Source organism: Colius striatus, chromosome Z (assembly GCF_028858725.1).
Source record: "Colius striatus isolate bColStr4 chromosome Z, bColStr4.1.hap1, whole genome shotgun sequence".
Taxonomy (NCBI): Eukaryota; Metazoa; Chordata; class Aves; order Coliiformes; family Coliidae; genus Colius; species Colius striatus.
Window position 1 is genome coordinate 64,043,139 of NC_084790.1, and position 17,639 is coordinate 64,060,777.

Genomic DNA, 17,639 nt, shown 5'->3' on the forward strand with positions numbered 1-17,639 from the left:
TGGACTGTAAGACAGTATTAATTTCCAGACTGAAAGCTCAGAGTTAGCAAATTATTTTTAACGTAGAAGCAGTCATAGTTCAGTAGTGCTGGAAAAAAAAACCAAACCATGTCCTAGACACTAGTATCTAAACCTGTTTCATGGTTATAAGCCTTGTCTTGACAAATTAGGACAGTCATGTTTCTTCAGAGATGAACAAGAGAGAGATCACATAGAAATGTGAAATAGCAGAGACATGGCCATCCCAAAGCGGAGTCAAAGGGGTATTAAGTGATGTTAAAGAAAGGATATTGAACATGATGAACAGTTGAGACCTCCATTTTGCTTTAACTCTGTTTGACTGATATATGACAGGGTAGTACCACAACTATATTTATTGAGATTCAAAAGTAGATTTCCTGTTTCTGAGATGATAGTGCAATAATTTTTTTGCATATAAAAAACCCAAGCAGTCATTCTACTGATTACAAATGATTCAAGACTTTATATGTTGAGGTATGAAACACTTACTAAAGGAAATTATTCTGTACAAAATATATAGTATAAAACTCCATAGATGTTGATTAATTTTTAAATTTTGTTTATTTATTTATTTTAGTTTTATTTCTTTCCTTGAAGAAGAAGTGGAGACTCACTTTTTGTTTTGGTACAGGCTGCTAATTTTAGATACCTCTACTGTGACATTTGTAAGACTCTGTGCCCTTATAATGAGGATTTTAAAATGTAACCTTTTGTCATGGTAGATCAAGTATTTTTAGAATAAGTGCTTAGAATATTAAAAATATTAATTTATACTTTATTGTGACTTTTCAAGATGAAAAGCAAAAGTCGTTCTGATATATCAGAACTCAAAGTAGGACAAAGCACTATTGAAGATATAATGTCAAGAGCTTATGACAGTTTTGATGTCCAGCTCAGCAGTATACAGTTACTGTACAGCAAACATGGTAAGTATTCATGGAAATAATCTTTCTCTGTGTGAGTAAAATATTTTGCTGGTTGATGTGTCTTTTATATTTTTAACTAAAGCAGTGGAGAATATTTGGAACATACTTCTTTAAATTCATGTTCTAAACTCAGTCCTATGAACATGTTACCAGTTCCTGAAACATACATTTAAGCCTTAGATTCCAACCTTAGCTTTTGATAACAACAAAACTTACAATAAGTTCCTGATTTCTAAAGATGTCTTGTTTTATTTGTTGTATAGTAAATATGAGTATAATTGATTTATTTATATTGTTTTTCTTCAGCACCTTTTCCTTGCTTCTTTCCAAATTTAAAGCAGAATCCACCAGTAGTTGTAGATAATTTTGGAAAGGTAAATAAAGATCAGAATTCCTATTGAAAGAAACTTTTACTATTAGTTCAGGAACTAAGAATGTAGAGAGTGAGAACCAGAGAAGTCTTAAGCATTCAGTTCTTAACCCTCAGATTCCAAAGAGGAATACAGAGCCTAAACTCCCAGTACTGTGCATGTTAAGAGTTGAGCTGTTACCAGTCTGCAGCATGGGTGGGATAGCTGTTTAAAGGTCAAAACAGTAGAAATTAAGTAGTCTTGTATATCTGAAGTTCAGATTTTGTATAATACATTTGTACTGATAAAGCTGTAAAAGTGATTGTGTCACATGAACTTTTAGCAATATACATTCACTAATATCAGATACTTTAATTCTGTGTTGTGTATAACGAGAAGGAATGTCTTTCAGTGTTTAAAGCATAGGCTTTCTTTGCTCTTCCAGATGAGAACTGGCAAGAGGCTCGGAAACTGAAATATTCAGCTCAACATATCTTGCAGCCCTTGGATGTAAAAGTAGAATTTAGCAGGGCTATGGTTGTTACAGATGCAAGAATGCCAAAGTATGTATGTTGTCCTGTTTTGAAATTTTATGGTAATTTTTTTTTTTGGAAGGGAGACAGGAAGAAATCAAGATTCCATTTACACTTTTGCTATTTTACATTTGCCAACTGTGAATCTTGGAAGTAAAATACTTTCATTAGAGAGAAATAAAGAATAAACCAAACAACTTGTCAGATATTGAAAAGGTGATATTATATTGTTATAAAATCAGTATGCAGTATTTAAAGATATTCATTAAAGATATCAGTATCTCTTCTATTTTGATCTTCCTAATAGCTACATTTCAGTTCTTACTAAAAATACTGAGGAGCAAAAAATCTGGACTTAAAAGCCTCTTTCACAAGTATCACAAAAATATTCTGAAAAGTAATATGTTGTCATACTCTCTAAATTTCACTTAGGTTAGTCATGTTATTTGTTTACCTAGTAGAGGTCACTTCTCGAAACAGCTTTGAATGCATTGAGTTTGCACTTAGACTTACTTAGCCAAAATCCTACTGGAAATTGTACTCAGAGGAAAATATGTGTTACTATTAATGCTGAAACTTTGCTGTTAGAAAAGTGTCAAAGGTTAACTTTGCATGTATTTTGGAAAGTGCATCTTCACAGATGTCTGAGGACACTAATAGCTGAAAAATCGAATCAGTTTTGAAGTACTTGCAAGTTAGCATGTTAACGTGTTATGATAATTTGGTTTAAGTCATTACAAAGAATCATGTTTGTATGCTACAACAGGCTAGCATATGCTTATTTCAGTCTTAACACTGTTTGAAATTCAGATTTTATCTACACACTTCAGGACACTTCATGGCATAAAATTAGACTTAAGCTATTGCAAAAATTATTTAGTACAATCAGCAACATCAAGAGGCAGTTTATGGAATAAAATCAAGGATTTACTTAGTGAGAAAAAAAGAGGCCTAAAGTTAGTGTACATCGTCTGTGCTGTGTGTTGTGAACAGAGATTAATGATTGCATGGTATAATGGTGCCACCTTCTGGAAAGTAGGGAGGCCACATTGTGAATTTTGATGCTTTGCTTTACAAAACATCTTCTTTCCCGTGTTACTTTTTTGCTATTTGGTGATGAAGGTGAGATAAGGGAAAATACAGCTCACGGGAGTCTGTCTTTTTGTGTCAAAGTCCAGGGGGAAATGAGTTTTTATGTAACTGAATGTCGTTTTAATGTAGATGTATAATAACACCTCTCTAAGTATGGCTTAAGGAGTGTCTGACTCTGAATGAGTATACCTGTTTCAGTATTATAGTACTACCTTGTCTTGGCTATCAGACAACTTTCTCCTTTTGTCAGTGTGTCTAGACTGATTCTGGGAAACTTGTCTCTAATGGGTATTATTTTTGTGTTCTGAATTCTCAGTCACTTGCTTAACAGTAAATAGTTTCTACCTATGTCTAGAAATTGGCAATTTTTTTCTCCGCTGAGATAATAGTATTTCTTGGAGATGAGCCACTGCTTCTTTCCGGGTGCCTATCTGTCTACAACTGTTAGGAAAGTCACAGATGAACAACAGTTAGGGGCTACGTAAGTGTTTACCACAGTGAGTTACTAGTCATAACTAATATTTTAACCTCCTCCAAGAGCAAGAAACCATTTCAAATTTAGCATGTTTGTACCATGACTCAACAATAGCTGAACTTGTTCATTTTATACCTGGTTCAGTCTCCAAATGCTTCCAGGATGTCTTCTGCAAATGCTATTGTAATACCCTAGAATCATCTGCTAATCTGGAGGTAACTGGTACAGCAGCATTTTACCTGATGGTGGAGTTTTGACCTTTTCTTTAAGGGCTTCTTGCTTCGAGCTCTTCAAAAGTCTGAAAATCACAGACTTCTGTATATATACATATCTATATATCTATATATATATGTATGTCTAGAGAGTATATAACCAGTTAGGATTGCATGTTAATTTTTTACGTTTACTTATATATATATACTTAATCAGTTAAAAATAGATATGCTCTATTTTCCTTTGGTCTCTAGCTCAACCATCTCAAACCCATCAATGCTGTCAGCGTCAATGTAGCTTCAAATGGCAAATCTCTTGCTATCACTGCATAAAAATCCCCTTAACTATATCTGTTAGCGATTATAGTAGAATACTGTCATGCATCAGTATTGCTCACATCGGTTATGTGTAATAAATGAATATATTTTTAGACTACATGTAGTTATTCCTTTATATTCCCATGTTTATGCTTGCATGTAAAGCCATTGTTATATTTTCCCTGAGCTGTTTTTTGTTAGTATTTGGAACTGTCCTGTACAACAGCATAGTTCTGTTGAGAAAGATGCGCAGAAAAATGTTTGTTCTACAGGAAAGGCTAGTACCAAAATTGTTCTATTCACTGCAGTAGAATTTTATGAGTCTTAATTTAGAGGGCATTTTTTCTACTTTTGGTTACCTAAAGAGCAGGTAACTGGATATCCGTATGTTTTTCATTCTTTGGTGTTTGTTCTTCCTTGGGTAACCATTGAATCCTGTTGAATTCATTGTGATTTTATTGTTCAAAAACAATAATGAATTTGCCAGGACTTTGTGTTGGCTTTGTTTAGGAAGATACATTTCTGTATTGCTGCCTTTAAGTGAAAACTAATTTCTGTAATTTTCATTTGTTGAAGACCACTATATCAAAAGCCTTTCACTATTAACCTGTATTTTCATCTGCACATGTTGCTTAACCCTTAAATGAGCTTTCACTCTGTGGCTGGATCTGAATATCTGCTTTTCTTTCACTTCTGAGTGTAGGATGCAATCTTCCTTATAGTTGCTGTCACTTTACATTTGGATTCTGTAGTCTTTTAGCCTTTGTAACTTTATTTTTGGAGTTTGTTTTATCCTATAATATGATTCCCCCCATGTTTAAAAGGAAATGTCTGGGAGTCTGCAATAGGTTTTTTGAAGGTGTATGAAGGCAGCGTTAGGATATCTATGTTAAGAGCATCCTTCCATAAAATAGTGTTCATTCAACACTAGTTTGAAGGGTTGTACTTATTTGCAGCTTTGAGAATGGAATCCTTAACATTTCTTTCTCTAAACATAACCAGTCTGAACCTGGAAGAAGTTTCTGCACACATTACCTTGTCAGCTGGAGTATTTAACTCATCTGTGCCTCAGTATCTAGAAATTGAGAATTATTAACACTTTCAGATGTCTGAAACTTAAAAGCTTTTAAGAGCAGTCTGCTGAGCCTGGGATTATATGCAGTTATCTGCCTAGTATCTGCTAATTGTCTGCCGGGTTTACTGCATGGGCTCTCCATTGTACAAACATTCATCAAAAATGCATTAACAATATACACAAATTCTTGTAGGGAGGTTTAAGTGCAATGGAGGCAAAAATTTCTAAGTGTCTTAGATTACTGGAACACTCCAGCAATAGATGGACAGTTCCTTTCAGACGGACATTTGCAATGCCCCTCCCTGTTAAAATAAAAGAGTGGGGAAGAAAAGAAAAAGTCTAAATTTCTCTCTGACAGAACCGGAATTAAGATTGCAAGTCAAAAGCAGTTGGGAATAAATTCCTAAGAATTTAGAGTTGTGAAGAAATGTTTAAATTGTAGAAACCTAGGCACTTACTGTTACAATTTAGCACATAGAACTTTGTGTTTGGCATGCTCAGGTGTGAAGTCAGGAGCTGTTTTTCCAGGTAATCTTATAGTCTCAAAGGTAAGTAATTCAGAAGGATAATTTTTGTCCTTGCATCCTCTCTCCAGTATGTATCGTATTTTATGCTCTTTTGAAGATTGAGCTGTGAGCTATGCATGGCAAAACTGAGAGGAATAGCAGATCCTGTTCCTTACATGCCACATGTTGAGCATCTGCTACTGAACAGTTATTTTATTGAGAAAACCTGTTTGCTCTAACTAGATGTTGTAATAAAGGGGAACAATGTTCTTGGAGCCACTTTTCTGCATCTGTTCTGGTCACTTCTGGGAGAAACTGGGATAGGTTTTTGGTCTTTAAGAGGTCAGTGTCTGTGTTTGAAGTAATTCTACTTCTTTTTGGCCAAAGCCTATTCAAACAAGCTTAAAATATGCTTTACTACTTTAATTTATTTTATTTTTAAATGTGTTTTATAGCTATACCATTTATTCCTTTGTTAAATATCTAGACTACTACTAGAGTCTGTTTAAATATATGTAAGCTTTATCAAGTATTTTGTATACTCTGCTCAAAGTCTTTGGCTGTAAACTGCAAATATGAACTTCTATCTAAGTATTAGATATTTTTTTAATATCTGTGAAAAAAATTACTTCAATAACTGAGTATTTGATGGTGAAGTAACTCTTGTGTGTGCAATAATAGTAATCTATATTGTATGCAGTGATTAGAGGAGTGATTTTCTGACCAGGAAGACTTGTATGTTTTTCAGAAGAAAATGAATGTGAGATTTGAATGAAATAATTTTAAGATAACTATGATTGTTTATGAAACAGGTTCAAATTGTCTGGACAGCTGCCTTTACTTTCTATACAAATATCAGATCAGAAGCTGACAAGTATCTTGGAGCTAATTGATAGCATTCCTAAACCAGAAAGTGCTCCTGCAACAAGTTCTCCTCCAAAAGTAACTGAGGTAAGGTTTTAAAACATTCTTCATTAATAATTGTCAGAAAATATCTTCTTGCTATTAGCCCTGCCATTTTGAAAGGAGCACAAGAAAGTGGAAAACAAGCGTTTACTTAGTACCTCTTGAAAAACTTAGCTAATTCTGTAATGCTGTAGAAATTTTCCTTGTTAGCTTATTGTGATCTTTAGGTAATAATTATGAAGTAGATATCCAGCAATTGAACTTAAAATACAGCCCCTGACTGCCCCCCCTCAACCTTTTACTACTCTGGGAATTACTTTGTAGTTCATAATAATATTGATTAACAAACATCATCACTTTTGTTGAAGATGACTTTAATTGTAACTTTGAATTTACACACATACCAGAGTGCTGCAGAGTTCGAGTTCAGCTATTTTGTTTAGCAGAGAAATGGTTGAAACCTTAGAATTTTTAAAGCAGAAGTATTATGTAGATCTCAGACAGGACTCAGTCAGACTCCACACCCTCCCTGGGCAGCCTGTGCCAGGGCTCCCTCACCCTCATAGTAAAATAGTTTTTACTTATTTTTAGATGGAATTTTTGGTTTCAGCTTCATCCCATTACCCCTTGTCCTGTTGCTAGATACAATAAAGTGATGTCCCAACCTCCTGATACCCACCATTTAGATATTTGTTAATATTAATGAGATGCCCCCTCAGTCTCCTCTTCTCTAGACTAAATGGCCCCAGTTCCTGCAGCCTTTCCTCATAAGGAAGGTGCTCCAGTCACTTGATCATCTTGGTGGCGCTGCACTGGACACTCTCCAGAAGTTCTCTGTCCCTCTTGAGCTAGGGAGCCCAGAACTAGGCACAGTTCTGGACTCCATATGAGGCCTCACCAGCACAGAGTAGATGGGGAAGAGAACTTCCCTTGACCTGCTGGCTACACTCTTCCCTTTGTCACCAGGGCACCTTTTGTGTTCAGCAGCTGGCCCACATTCTCCTTAGTCTTCCTTTTGCTGATAATGTACCTGAAAAACCCCTTCTTGTTTTCCTTAACTTTCATAGCCAAGTTTAATTCTAAAAGAGCCTTCCTGGTTGCACCCCTGTATACTCTGGCAATGTTCCTGTACTCTTGCCAAGAAATCAGTCAAATCTTTTTTCAGAGCTCCACATGTGAACTTCGGTCTTGGGCTGTGAAAGCAGGACACTCTTCAGAACAAATCCTGCTAGGATTTTGAAGCCTTAAGTACAAGAAGGCCAGCAACTTCAATGTTGAAGGCTTTATTTGTCATGATTTGTTACTGTAAAGTCAAGTCTCACAGTTTCTTCTCCTTGTCATCTTGGAATGTGAAAGTGTAACAGATAAGACACTTTCACAGTTAAAGACTGTTTGAGACTTGGTGTGTCTATCACTCAGAAATGGATATATTCAGTGAAGATGGCTTATATAGTCTGGAGACTAAGAAGAGAGATTGTTAAAGGTGTTAAGAGTTCAATAAAAAATGGAACCTTGTAAACAGTGTTCGGAGATGAATGTTTGTTGCCGTAATATTTAGATTTCTGTAAGGTGCTAAGAGTTATTCAGTAATTGTCTGAGACTGGTCTTTGAAAGCAGCAGTGACAGGGGAGTAAACAAAAAAAGTGCTGTTGTGGTTTGTGCAGTCCAGAGCCAAAGACACTCAAGAGGAATGGGCACGCAAACAATGCACATGGCTCTCCTTACTTTACTACTCGTGCAAGGCACAGATATACTAAATATGTACATGGAACATGCAGATGAGAATTCTTTATAAACTCAAACTGCCAAAACTTCTTTCTGAGGTGTGATGGGAAATCTGGCGTTGGTGAATAAACCATTTGGTTCCTTTTGCTAAAAGAATTTAATTCTGTTGTATATGATACTGTATGGAGTGAAGACTCTTGTTCTTCTGTCCATCTAATAGCAAAACATTGACATTTCACACATTTTCAGTTACTTAACTGAGTTGTGTGTAACTGCATCTCACAGTTAAAGACCCTAGTAATATCTGTTTTCCAGGTATGTAAAGAAATGAGATTCAGCAAGGCTCAGTGCTGAGTCCTCCATGTGATTCAAAAGAACTCATGCAACACTACAAGCTTGGGGAGGAGTGGCTGGAAAGCTGCCTAGCAGAAAAAGAGCTGAGGGTGTGATGGTCGATAAATGGCTGAATATGAGCCAGCAGTGTGCTGACTTGGCCAAGAGTGCCAATGGCATCCTGGTCTGTATCGGTGTGGCCAGCAGGACTAGGGAAGGGATAATATTCCCTCCCTGTACTCAGCACTGTGAGGCAGCACCTTGAGTATTTTGTTCAAGTTTGAGTCTCTGACTGCAAAAAAGTCATTTTGATACTGGAGCATGTCCAAAGGAGGGCAAAGAAACTTATCAAGGATGTAGAAGAAAGTCTTATGAGCAGCAGTTGAGGGAACTGGCATTGTTTAGCTTGGAGAAAAGGAGCCGGAAGGGAGACCTTATCACTCTTTAACTACCTGAAGGGAGGTTGCAACAATGTGGATATCGATCAGTCGCTTTTCTCAAATAGCAAGCTCAGAGAGTGAGAGGAAATGGCTTCAGGTTGCACCAGGTGAGATTTAGCTTGGATTTTAGGAAAAATTCTTCACCAAAAGAGTTATTGAGCTGGAACAGGCTACTCAGGAAAGTGATCGCATCACCATCACTGAAGGTATAGATAGGATGCTCAGGGACATGGTTTAGTAGCTTTAGATTAACAGTTGAACTCAATGATCTTCAGAGTATTTTCCAACCTAAGTGATTCTAGGAATTTTAGAAACATTTCCATCTGCTTTTTTTTTTTTTCTCTATCTCTTTTTTCTTTTTTCCCCACCTGCCACTAGTATAAAATCATTTTCATAGAAAACACTTGATCATTCACTGTTCTCTGAAGTTGCCGTGCTCTAGTCCTTTGAGGGACAAGGTTTTGTCTTCACTGAGTTTTCATATGATGTGCTGTAACTGTTTATCTTTCAGTCTATTAAGTTGGATGTTTGAACATCTTTGCTGTATTTGCTGATGTATTCTCTCTCTAGCTAGATGAATGTTTGCTATCTGCTCCTTCTGCCTGATTTAGGCCCCACTTCTCCTCAAGCCTTTAATTTTAGTTAAGGTGTTTCACTGTAGTGATTTGCACTTACAACTTAAGGAAAATGGTCTTATTTTAAAACTTCCATGCAGCATATGTGTATAAATACCATGACCAATTAATTCAAGCAAAAAAAATTGTGGTGTCTCCTGTTTCAGGCTGCAATATCCCCTGTGCTCTCAGCACCGCATCTATCACAAGGTGTGTTTCCTGTGCTGGATCTTCATTCATTTCCAGAGTCAGGTAATACAATCTATTTTAGAGTCTTGCGGGAATAAAGATAATTGGGAAAAAATGTAAACTGACCTTCAGGTTATGAGACTAATTGTTGGCAAATGAGGTAATGTAACAAAATGCGCTGTTACCAATGTGAGAGTAGCAGCATGAGAGTGGAAAACAGGCTAAGTCTGAAAGTCAGCAGGATGTAAAAACAAAACCAGATAACTATGTGACTTTGGCAATAAATTGAGGGCTTGCCTACAGCATGGTAGCATTTGCTCATGGCAATACCTCCCCCTTCAGCAGTTCTGAGTGGATTTGGTGTGTTTCAGCACATCACCCTGATGCCAGCTGGCCTGAGACTGGCAGAATGTCATTTAATAAATATGTCAAGTTTTTTAGTTCATCGAATTATTTTGTTTCTCTTAGAGTAGGCGACCATTTGTGCCTTTGTTTAAAGCTCTTGAAGGTTAAGTAGTGTTCTATTCTGCACAGCTTATTATAATTCACTCTGTACAAAATATTTGCATATTTTCTCATAGCATCAAAGTTCTGTATGCTTATTCTTGCTGTTCCCTTTCTGAAGGCAATACAGTAAAACGTTTGGTAGGATGGATTAGTTTGCTTTCGGTTTTGCATGTTTACTGCAGATCTGCATATGTTACTAAAGATCTTTAGAACATCTGAAGTAGTGTGTATGTAGTTATTTACTTCAGTTTGTGCTTAGTCCTCTGGTTTTAATTATTTTCATCTGGTTGAGGATTTTACTCCTACTTAGCTGTATTTATTTAAATTACAAAATACTGAAACAAGAACTGTTAGAAATTACTGTGGTGTTCTAAACAAACATAATTTTGATTTCTACAGGATCAAAGAGAAGATTGGCAGTAGAGAGACTGGTCATGTTTATTATTGCCTTCTTGTTCAGACAGATTAGCTAGATTTTAATGTTCCATCTAGTAGTTACATTTGAAAAATAATAAAATATATCAGCGTTATTTCAGTGTCAGTCACATTCATCATGCCAAAACACTCAACTTGAGAAACAGAGAACAATACTTTTTCTCTCTCTCAAATTGATGGTACATATAGTTTGCAAACACTAGTAAAATTATCAACAAAGTTAATTTTTATATCTTCTTTATCACTTCAAGTATGTGCACAATACATATAGAAATGTATATGGTGCATCTTCATCTGTTTTATTGTGTAACTTCCTTTAAGTGCCCAAAGGGACAAAGAATGTGTCTTTCAATTCTGAAAAATCAGGATGAGATGAGACTGAACACTGGCAACAATTAATTTGAGAAAGGAACACCAAGGTTCAGATTGAATCAAGTGTTTTTATCCTATACATAGAGCTGTGCAATCACTTTAAGTGTTTCATGATATTTGTCTTCATCTCCCAGACTCAAGGATGCTTTTAAGCCTTAGGAAATACCTTTTAATGTAATTCGTTCCATTTTGTCAGAACAATAGCTTTTCCACAGTTTAACTTTGCAGTTTATGGTTTTCAGGTGAGGAGAGCCTTATAGAATGGTGCAATCCATTTGTCTTGGTTATAATTCTGTAATAATGTCAGGTGGATTAAAAACTTGATAGAAAAGCTTGATAGTCCTTAGGAGCCTATCGTGAAATGGGAGATCCTCAGCAGGAAGAGGTCCGAAGTAGTGCCACTGATAATGAAGGAAAGGCTTATATACAGTCAGCAGCAGTTAGACCAGCAGAAGAGTTACTATGATATTAATGCTCACCAAAGGTAGCATGTGCTATGGTTTGTGATGTCTTTTGCGCATAAATAGTGAGACAATGCTTACGAAGATGTTTGTTCATGAGAACTGTTACGATGATGTGATAGAGGGAGCTGTAGGCATGGTAAAAAGTTGTGGAAGCAGGAATGTAGATAATTACAGAAAAAAACCCCCCATGTTGGTTGCTAATTATTAGTTAAGTAATCTTCCCATACTTGTGAATTTAAGTTTTTATAGATGTCAGATTTCCAGGTTATCGTGCTGCAAAACATTGTTTGTCTAAAGTGTATATGTGGTTGTGAATTAATTCAGAATCAGAAGAAGAATTTTATGATGCATTAAGCAGTCCTGTGGAAGATATGCCATTTTTTGAAGCCCCATCCGGTTCCCTGCAGCGAGCTAGCAGTACAAAGAGAAAAAAACTTCGTAAACAAGAATCTTTGAAAAACATGACAGAATTCCAGCTAAGGTTTGAAGTAGCTGAGGTAAAGTTATTTATCTGAAGCATACCTGGATTTTATTTTTTTTCTTGTGTTCATGAATCCATTTCTGCAGAAGTATTGATTTTCCCATTTCTTACTGAGACTGTTCTGCAAAGTTTTTTTTCCAAGTCACAATTGTGCTTCTATATCCTTGTCATCAATTAAATGCTTTGATTTCTCCACATTATTTCCCAACTTATTTCATCACTAAATTTCCTTTACCTGTCACTGAAAAATCCCAGCATGAACTTATTTTTGGCTTAAGATGTAGTTTTTGACAACTTTTGTTTGTTTGTTTGGTTGGTTTGCCCCCAGATACTTTTGTGGTCACTGGGACAACTTCAATATTATCTCATTTTGCAACCAGCACTCTTATTTTCCCATCCTAGTTTTTCACAGACTCTGTTGGCCTCACACATAGAAATGTTACATGTTTCCTATGAGCTGTTTATGTGTTGTTGCTGTTTCAGACTTGGGAGGGAAAAGTAAGACATGGTTTTGAACTGCAGCAGTAGGTCTAGTAGAAGAAATGGCCTCTTACTGCTATCATTATATTTATCAGTAGACCATCATGGCTATGACAGTGTTATTGCAGCCCCTCATTGTATAATTTTACAAAGAAACCATACAAATGCAGTTAACTTTACAAATTGTGCTTTAGGATAGGACTTAACGCAAGATTTCAACACACTGTAACTAGCTTGCAACATATTATATACCACATCTTAACTAAAATACAGAAATAAAATGTACTGTTTTTTGTGGGATGATAAGACTTTGTTTAGGAGCTACTAGTCTAAACAGAGATGCTGTTCTTTACATCATTCTCTGCTGGAAACTATCTTAACTATGTTACTATCATCTGTAAGAAAAAGATTAAGTTGACACTCTAATCACCTTCTATCTGTTTATTGGCTTTATAGTTTAAAATCATTTACTAGTTTTGAGTTTGTAGAGAACATTGTATAGAAAAGAAGAGTACATATCTTTGTTTTGCTCTGATTGTGAAAGACAGGTAACAACAGCTCAGATAGGTATTTATTTAACAATATCTTTGTAATGCATGATTGAAAGACTAGAAAATGCTTTTACTTGATACTCAGCTTGGAAATCTAACTCTTATCAGGAGAATTCAAAGAAATTCCAGTGAAAGCAGTAAACTATGCTGATTGGAAATCTAGTTTTCTGAATTAAACATTACTAAATGCTTTACAGAGCTGTTTTTAAACAGAAATTAGTTCATGTCAGTGTAGCTTTGGTATTTTATGTGCCTATGTTTGACATTTTTGTGTTAAAATAACAACAAACAGTATTCTAGCAGTTTTGCTTGTTGAACTGCTAATGTTTCCAAGACATTTGCTGTATAAAGTTAAATGATCAATACACATTAACAATGAACATGTATGTAAACATATACTCCTAAAAAAAACCTAATACGACAATCTCATAGCTTTTTTTCTGTTTGTTTGTGTTTTTTTAGGTCTTAATTAAATTGTGCCGTCTTACTGGTGATACTGAGATACCTGTGCTGCAGCTTGATGTTGTAGGGCTAGGCACTGAACTAAAGTTAAGAACATTTGACATGACTGCAAATGCTTTCCTTCGTGAAGTTTGTCTGCTGTGTCCAGAGTATATGGGTAAGTATTTATAGTCTGATCAAAAATTATTCTCAAATAACACTCTGAATTTTTCTTCCAAATGCAGTTAGGACCTCCTTTTGTCAACTAAAGATTTGCTTTTTAAATATGGAAGGGAGAAAGAAAAGTGATTCAGAAGCTCATTCTCTTAGTAATGTTTGGTAAATATATTGCACTGCTGCTGATTTCAGTAGAGACATCTGACTATGTTATGTCTGCAGAATAGGTTTTGTGATTGAATAGTGATTGATTGAATTTTGTGATTGATTGATAGCTAGTAGCATAATTTTTAGTCTATAAATCATTAAAAGTTTTGGATAAAACTTGTCACCTGTTTTTTCTTTTAAAAATGTAATCTTTTTTATCCTTTTTTTTTTTTAAAGATGATAATGACAGGCCAGTTTACATAATTACTACTTTGGATAATGTAGAAGATGATCTTCTTACTCTGGAATACATAAAGGTGAGGAATACGAGACTTTGCTTTTGAATTGTAAGCCAGTCATAAACAGTAGTATTGGTTTGTTGAAGGCTTTAGCTTACTCGTTAGGACATTGAGTGTCTTGTGCAAAGTTAGTCTCCCTAACAGATTAATGTATAAATCTTAAGTTGTAGTGGCTTTTGAAAAAAATTCCCTCTAATGAAATTTACAAACTTCTGCTGATTTGTTTATTTTACATGCACTTTTGATGGAATAGGCTGATATTAATGGACCAGAACTGAAAACTGCCTATCAGAATGTTCTACAGAAAATAAAGGTATATGTTCTTGTTTTTTTTAACACAATATTCTCATTGTGGGAAGAGAGACATATTGGATAAACAAAATTTGTTCTTTTAGGTAAACTTTTCATCTCTAGATGTTCATTTGCATACTGAAGCCCTGCTGAATGCTATGAACTATCTGAATAATCTTCTACCCAAACATGATACTAAAGTTGTGGAAGAACCAGTCCATGAAAAAACAGAGGAGAAGAAGGACGTTCTTAAGAAACTAAGTATGTTTCTTGATCCTTTTTTTGCTTTTTCGTCTTTTCCTTCCTCTCCCCTTATTTATGCAACAAAGAAAACAGACATGTTTTCTGTTTTTTAAGCCTGTCAATGACTTTTGAAATTAGAAATCATGTTTAGAGTATATTTACTGCTCCACTTCACAGTTGTAATAAGTAGTAATAAGAATATTAACCTTCAGACTACTATGGAATAGCAAGAGTAAACTCTTATTCCCTGGTTAGAAGTGTGTAAGTGAGGCAGGGTAGATGCTGCAGCTGTTGACATTTCCGGATGTAGAACTACTAAGCGTTTTTTTTAAGGTTATGTGTCCCAGCTCACTTAGATGTGATTATCTTATGTTGAGTTGTAGCTTACTGACAGTATATACTTTCCTAATGGTTTTCTCCCATATAATGAAAAAATTATTTTTGCATTACAGAATTTTGTAGAAAGTGTTTATAGAAGGTAAGGAAATAAGAAACTTTATAGTTTAGAAAATTTACAATTAAGGTGAAAACTTTCTGTTGTAAGTGTATTAAATATATTTTAGACACTTTAGTGCTTTCCGAACCGAATATTAACATAATTACCCTTTTTCTGTAACTCCTCAGTGAAATTAACACTGTGCATTATCTTCCCATTACCAAAATTTTTTTTTTGATTTAGGTTTTCAACCTGCAGATAGGTACTCATTTAGTATTTTATTGATGCATAGACATTGGCTGTAGACATTAATGTACAATAGCATGCAATTAATAAGCTCCAGGAGAAATTATTTACTGTCAGCTACTCATTTGTTGAATGTCTAAATTCTATTTGGCACCAGTTTTGTAGGCCTGATTTGTTGGAATTGCTGCTTTGGGTTTATGAAGTGGCACACGAGTTTAGGTTTAACTTCAAGTATTATAAAAAGGAGGAGGTTCTTGCATTGTAGAAGATGGCTTGAACATTTTCAATCTTTTGTTACAAGAAGCTTGTAATAGTATTCATAATATTAACTAACTGTGTTTTTAGGGACATGTAAGTAGAAAATGAATTCTTGCAATTTGAGAAAAATCTAATGAGCTTTCTCAAGTTTGAGAAGTGCCTGGTACTCTGTTATCACTCTGCTATGGGGTCCTCATGGACCTGCAGGTGACTCAGCCTGCCATTGCCCTCAATGGGTCACATGAGGTCAACTTACCTTTTTACCGTGGGCTGCAGGGAGGTCTCCAGTCTAGCACTCCTCCTCAGGGCCCTTCTTTGTTGACTGCAGGATTTATGTGATCACCTGCATCTTGTCCCACTCTGTCCACCTCCACTCAGTACAGGTTTCCCTTCTTAAGGAGTAGTGGCAGAGGTACCAGATGGGCCTGGCCAGGCTGGAGGTGGATGCACCTCAGAACTGGGGGAATTTTCACAAAACTTACAGGGTCATTACTGCAGCCTCCTATTACCAAGCAAAAAAGCAGCTTCATACAAGCCCAACACAGTGAGGTTCGTGGCAGTTGTTCAATTTTTTTTATACAGATAGATGCTTGGACACTAGATTAAAAATACCATTTGTGTACCTATGGCAGACTGTCAACTTAAAGGCTTGCCAAGAGTTGTTCTGTGGCTTACTAAGAGCTGTGTACAGAAGATTCTGTGGCTATTTTGCCATGCAGGCAAACACTGAAGTGTTTGGTATCTTACAGAATTCTTGGAGGCAGAGGGTTAAATTTATGCCTTATATACTAATATACGACAACTTAGATTTTACGCAGCTGAAAAGCTTTCACAGATGATTCTCCTCCCTAATTCTTCCCTACTCTTGTATGAATGTACAGACAGAACTTTGACTAAGGATGCTTATTGGTTAATTTACTGTGACTTGTCTTCTGTTAGCAACATACAGTAAAATCATATAGTTGATATATTTATAGAATCATAGCTTGATTGTGAGGGTTGAGAAAGCCATAACATACTTAGACACAGTAAAGATATTATCTCATCTGAAAATCTTGACTGTGGAAAAGTGTTTAATTTTGCCACCTGTAGCTTCATATATGTTACCTATAAGAATTTACCACTTAGGACTCAGAGACCCTGAATACAATATGTGATGTTTCCCGTTGTCATTTAAAGTAATATATAACTAATTCAGATTTCACTTTCAGGAACAAATGGACTAAGTTATTATTTGAATCTCCCATCTGTTGGCTTCTGTATTTAGTACTCTACCTGCAGATAGTATTGTGTGGTATCAGTCATGCCTACTGTATTCTGTTATTTCTCTTAACATGAAATAGAATATTTTTTACTCTTAATCAGTCTTGTGAAAACCAAAAATGGACTAAATATCTGGATACCTCTGTTCTGAAAGGCATTACGTTTGTGCTTATATTTTTGGTAGATCTCAAGGCTGCCCACTCTTCCATGTCTAGTTATATTAATGATATTTTCTTGTTTAAAACAAGTTTAGAAAATTAGGTAGTGGAGATCTAATAAGTCACCTGCCCTATGTAAACAACAGAAATTATGGCAGGTGACAAATCATCAGACCAGATGGAGTAGTGTATTAATGTAGCTATCATGATGCCACTATCTGAGGTAAACTGTTTAGTTCTGAGTAACCTATTGGTAATTTTGCATCGTGCTATGTAGATGGACATTGAATGTATTTCTTGCAGTTAATAAAATACTGATGTTGATTATCAGTTTATGAAGCACAATCCTATATATGCAATTCTTTTGTGTCATATTTACTGATATGAGTGCAGTGCATTTTGCTAGTGTTGCAGACTTGATACAAACTAGGCTTTGGGAAAGGGATACTAAAGTACTACATCTCGTCCTTGAAGAACTGACATTTTTATTATTTTGTGTTCCCAACAGCATCAAAAAAATCGAAGTATGAAGATGTTACTGACCTCAATATCTGTGCAGATTTATCCTGTTTACGTGTCTTTATTAGAGAGAAAAAACACAGAATAGCTGAAATTCACATTGAAGGTAAGAAAAAACTTTAATCAGAAAGGCAGAGATCTTCATAACCAGAGTAG

General features: G+C 35.5%; 1 protein-coding gene across 5 annotated transcripts in view; it reads left to right on the forward strand.

Annotated features, from left to right (window-relative positions):
* VPS13A (vacuolar protein sorting 13 homolog A) overlaps positions 1 to 17,639 on the forward strand; it is a 104,255-nt gene that overhangs the window by 27,198 nt on the left and 59,418 nt on the right. For all 5 annotated transcript variants that reach the window (XM_062019395.1, XM_062019397.1, XM_062019396.1 and 2 more), the window contains exons 21-30: positions 815 to 947; positions 1,743 to 1,860; positions 6,321 to 6,459; positions 9,694 to 9,778; positions 11,818 to 11,990; positions 13,468 to 13,624; positions 14,008 to 14,087; positions 14,323 to 14,382; positions 14,465 to 14,621; positions 17,473 to 17,589. In XM_062019395.1, the coding sequence (XP_061875379.1) occupies positions 815 to 947; positions 1,743 to 1,860; positions 6,321 to 6,459; positions 9,694 to 9,778; positions 11,818 to 11,990; positions 13,468 to 13,624; positions 14,008 to 14,087; positions 14,323 to 14,382; positions 14,465 to 14,621; positions 17,473 to 17,589 (1,219 nt within the window). The remainder of the gene's footprint in view (positions 1 to 814; positions 948 to 1,742; positions 1,861 to 6,320; positions 6,460 to 9,693; positions 9,779 to 11,817; positions 11,991 to 13,467; positions 13,625 to 14,007; positions 14,088 to 14,322; positions 14,383 to 14,464; positions 14,622 to 17,472; positions 17,590 to 17,639) is intronic.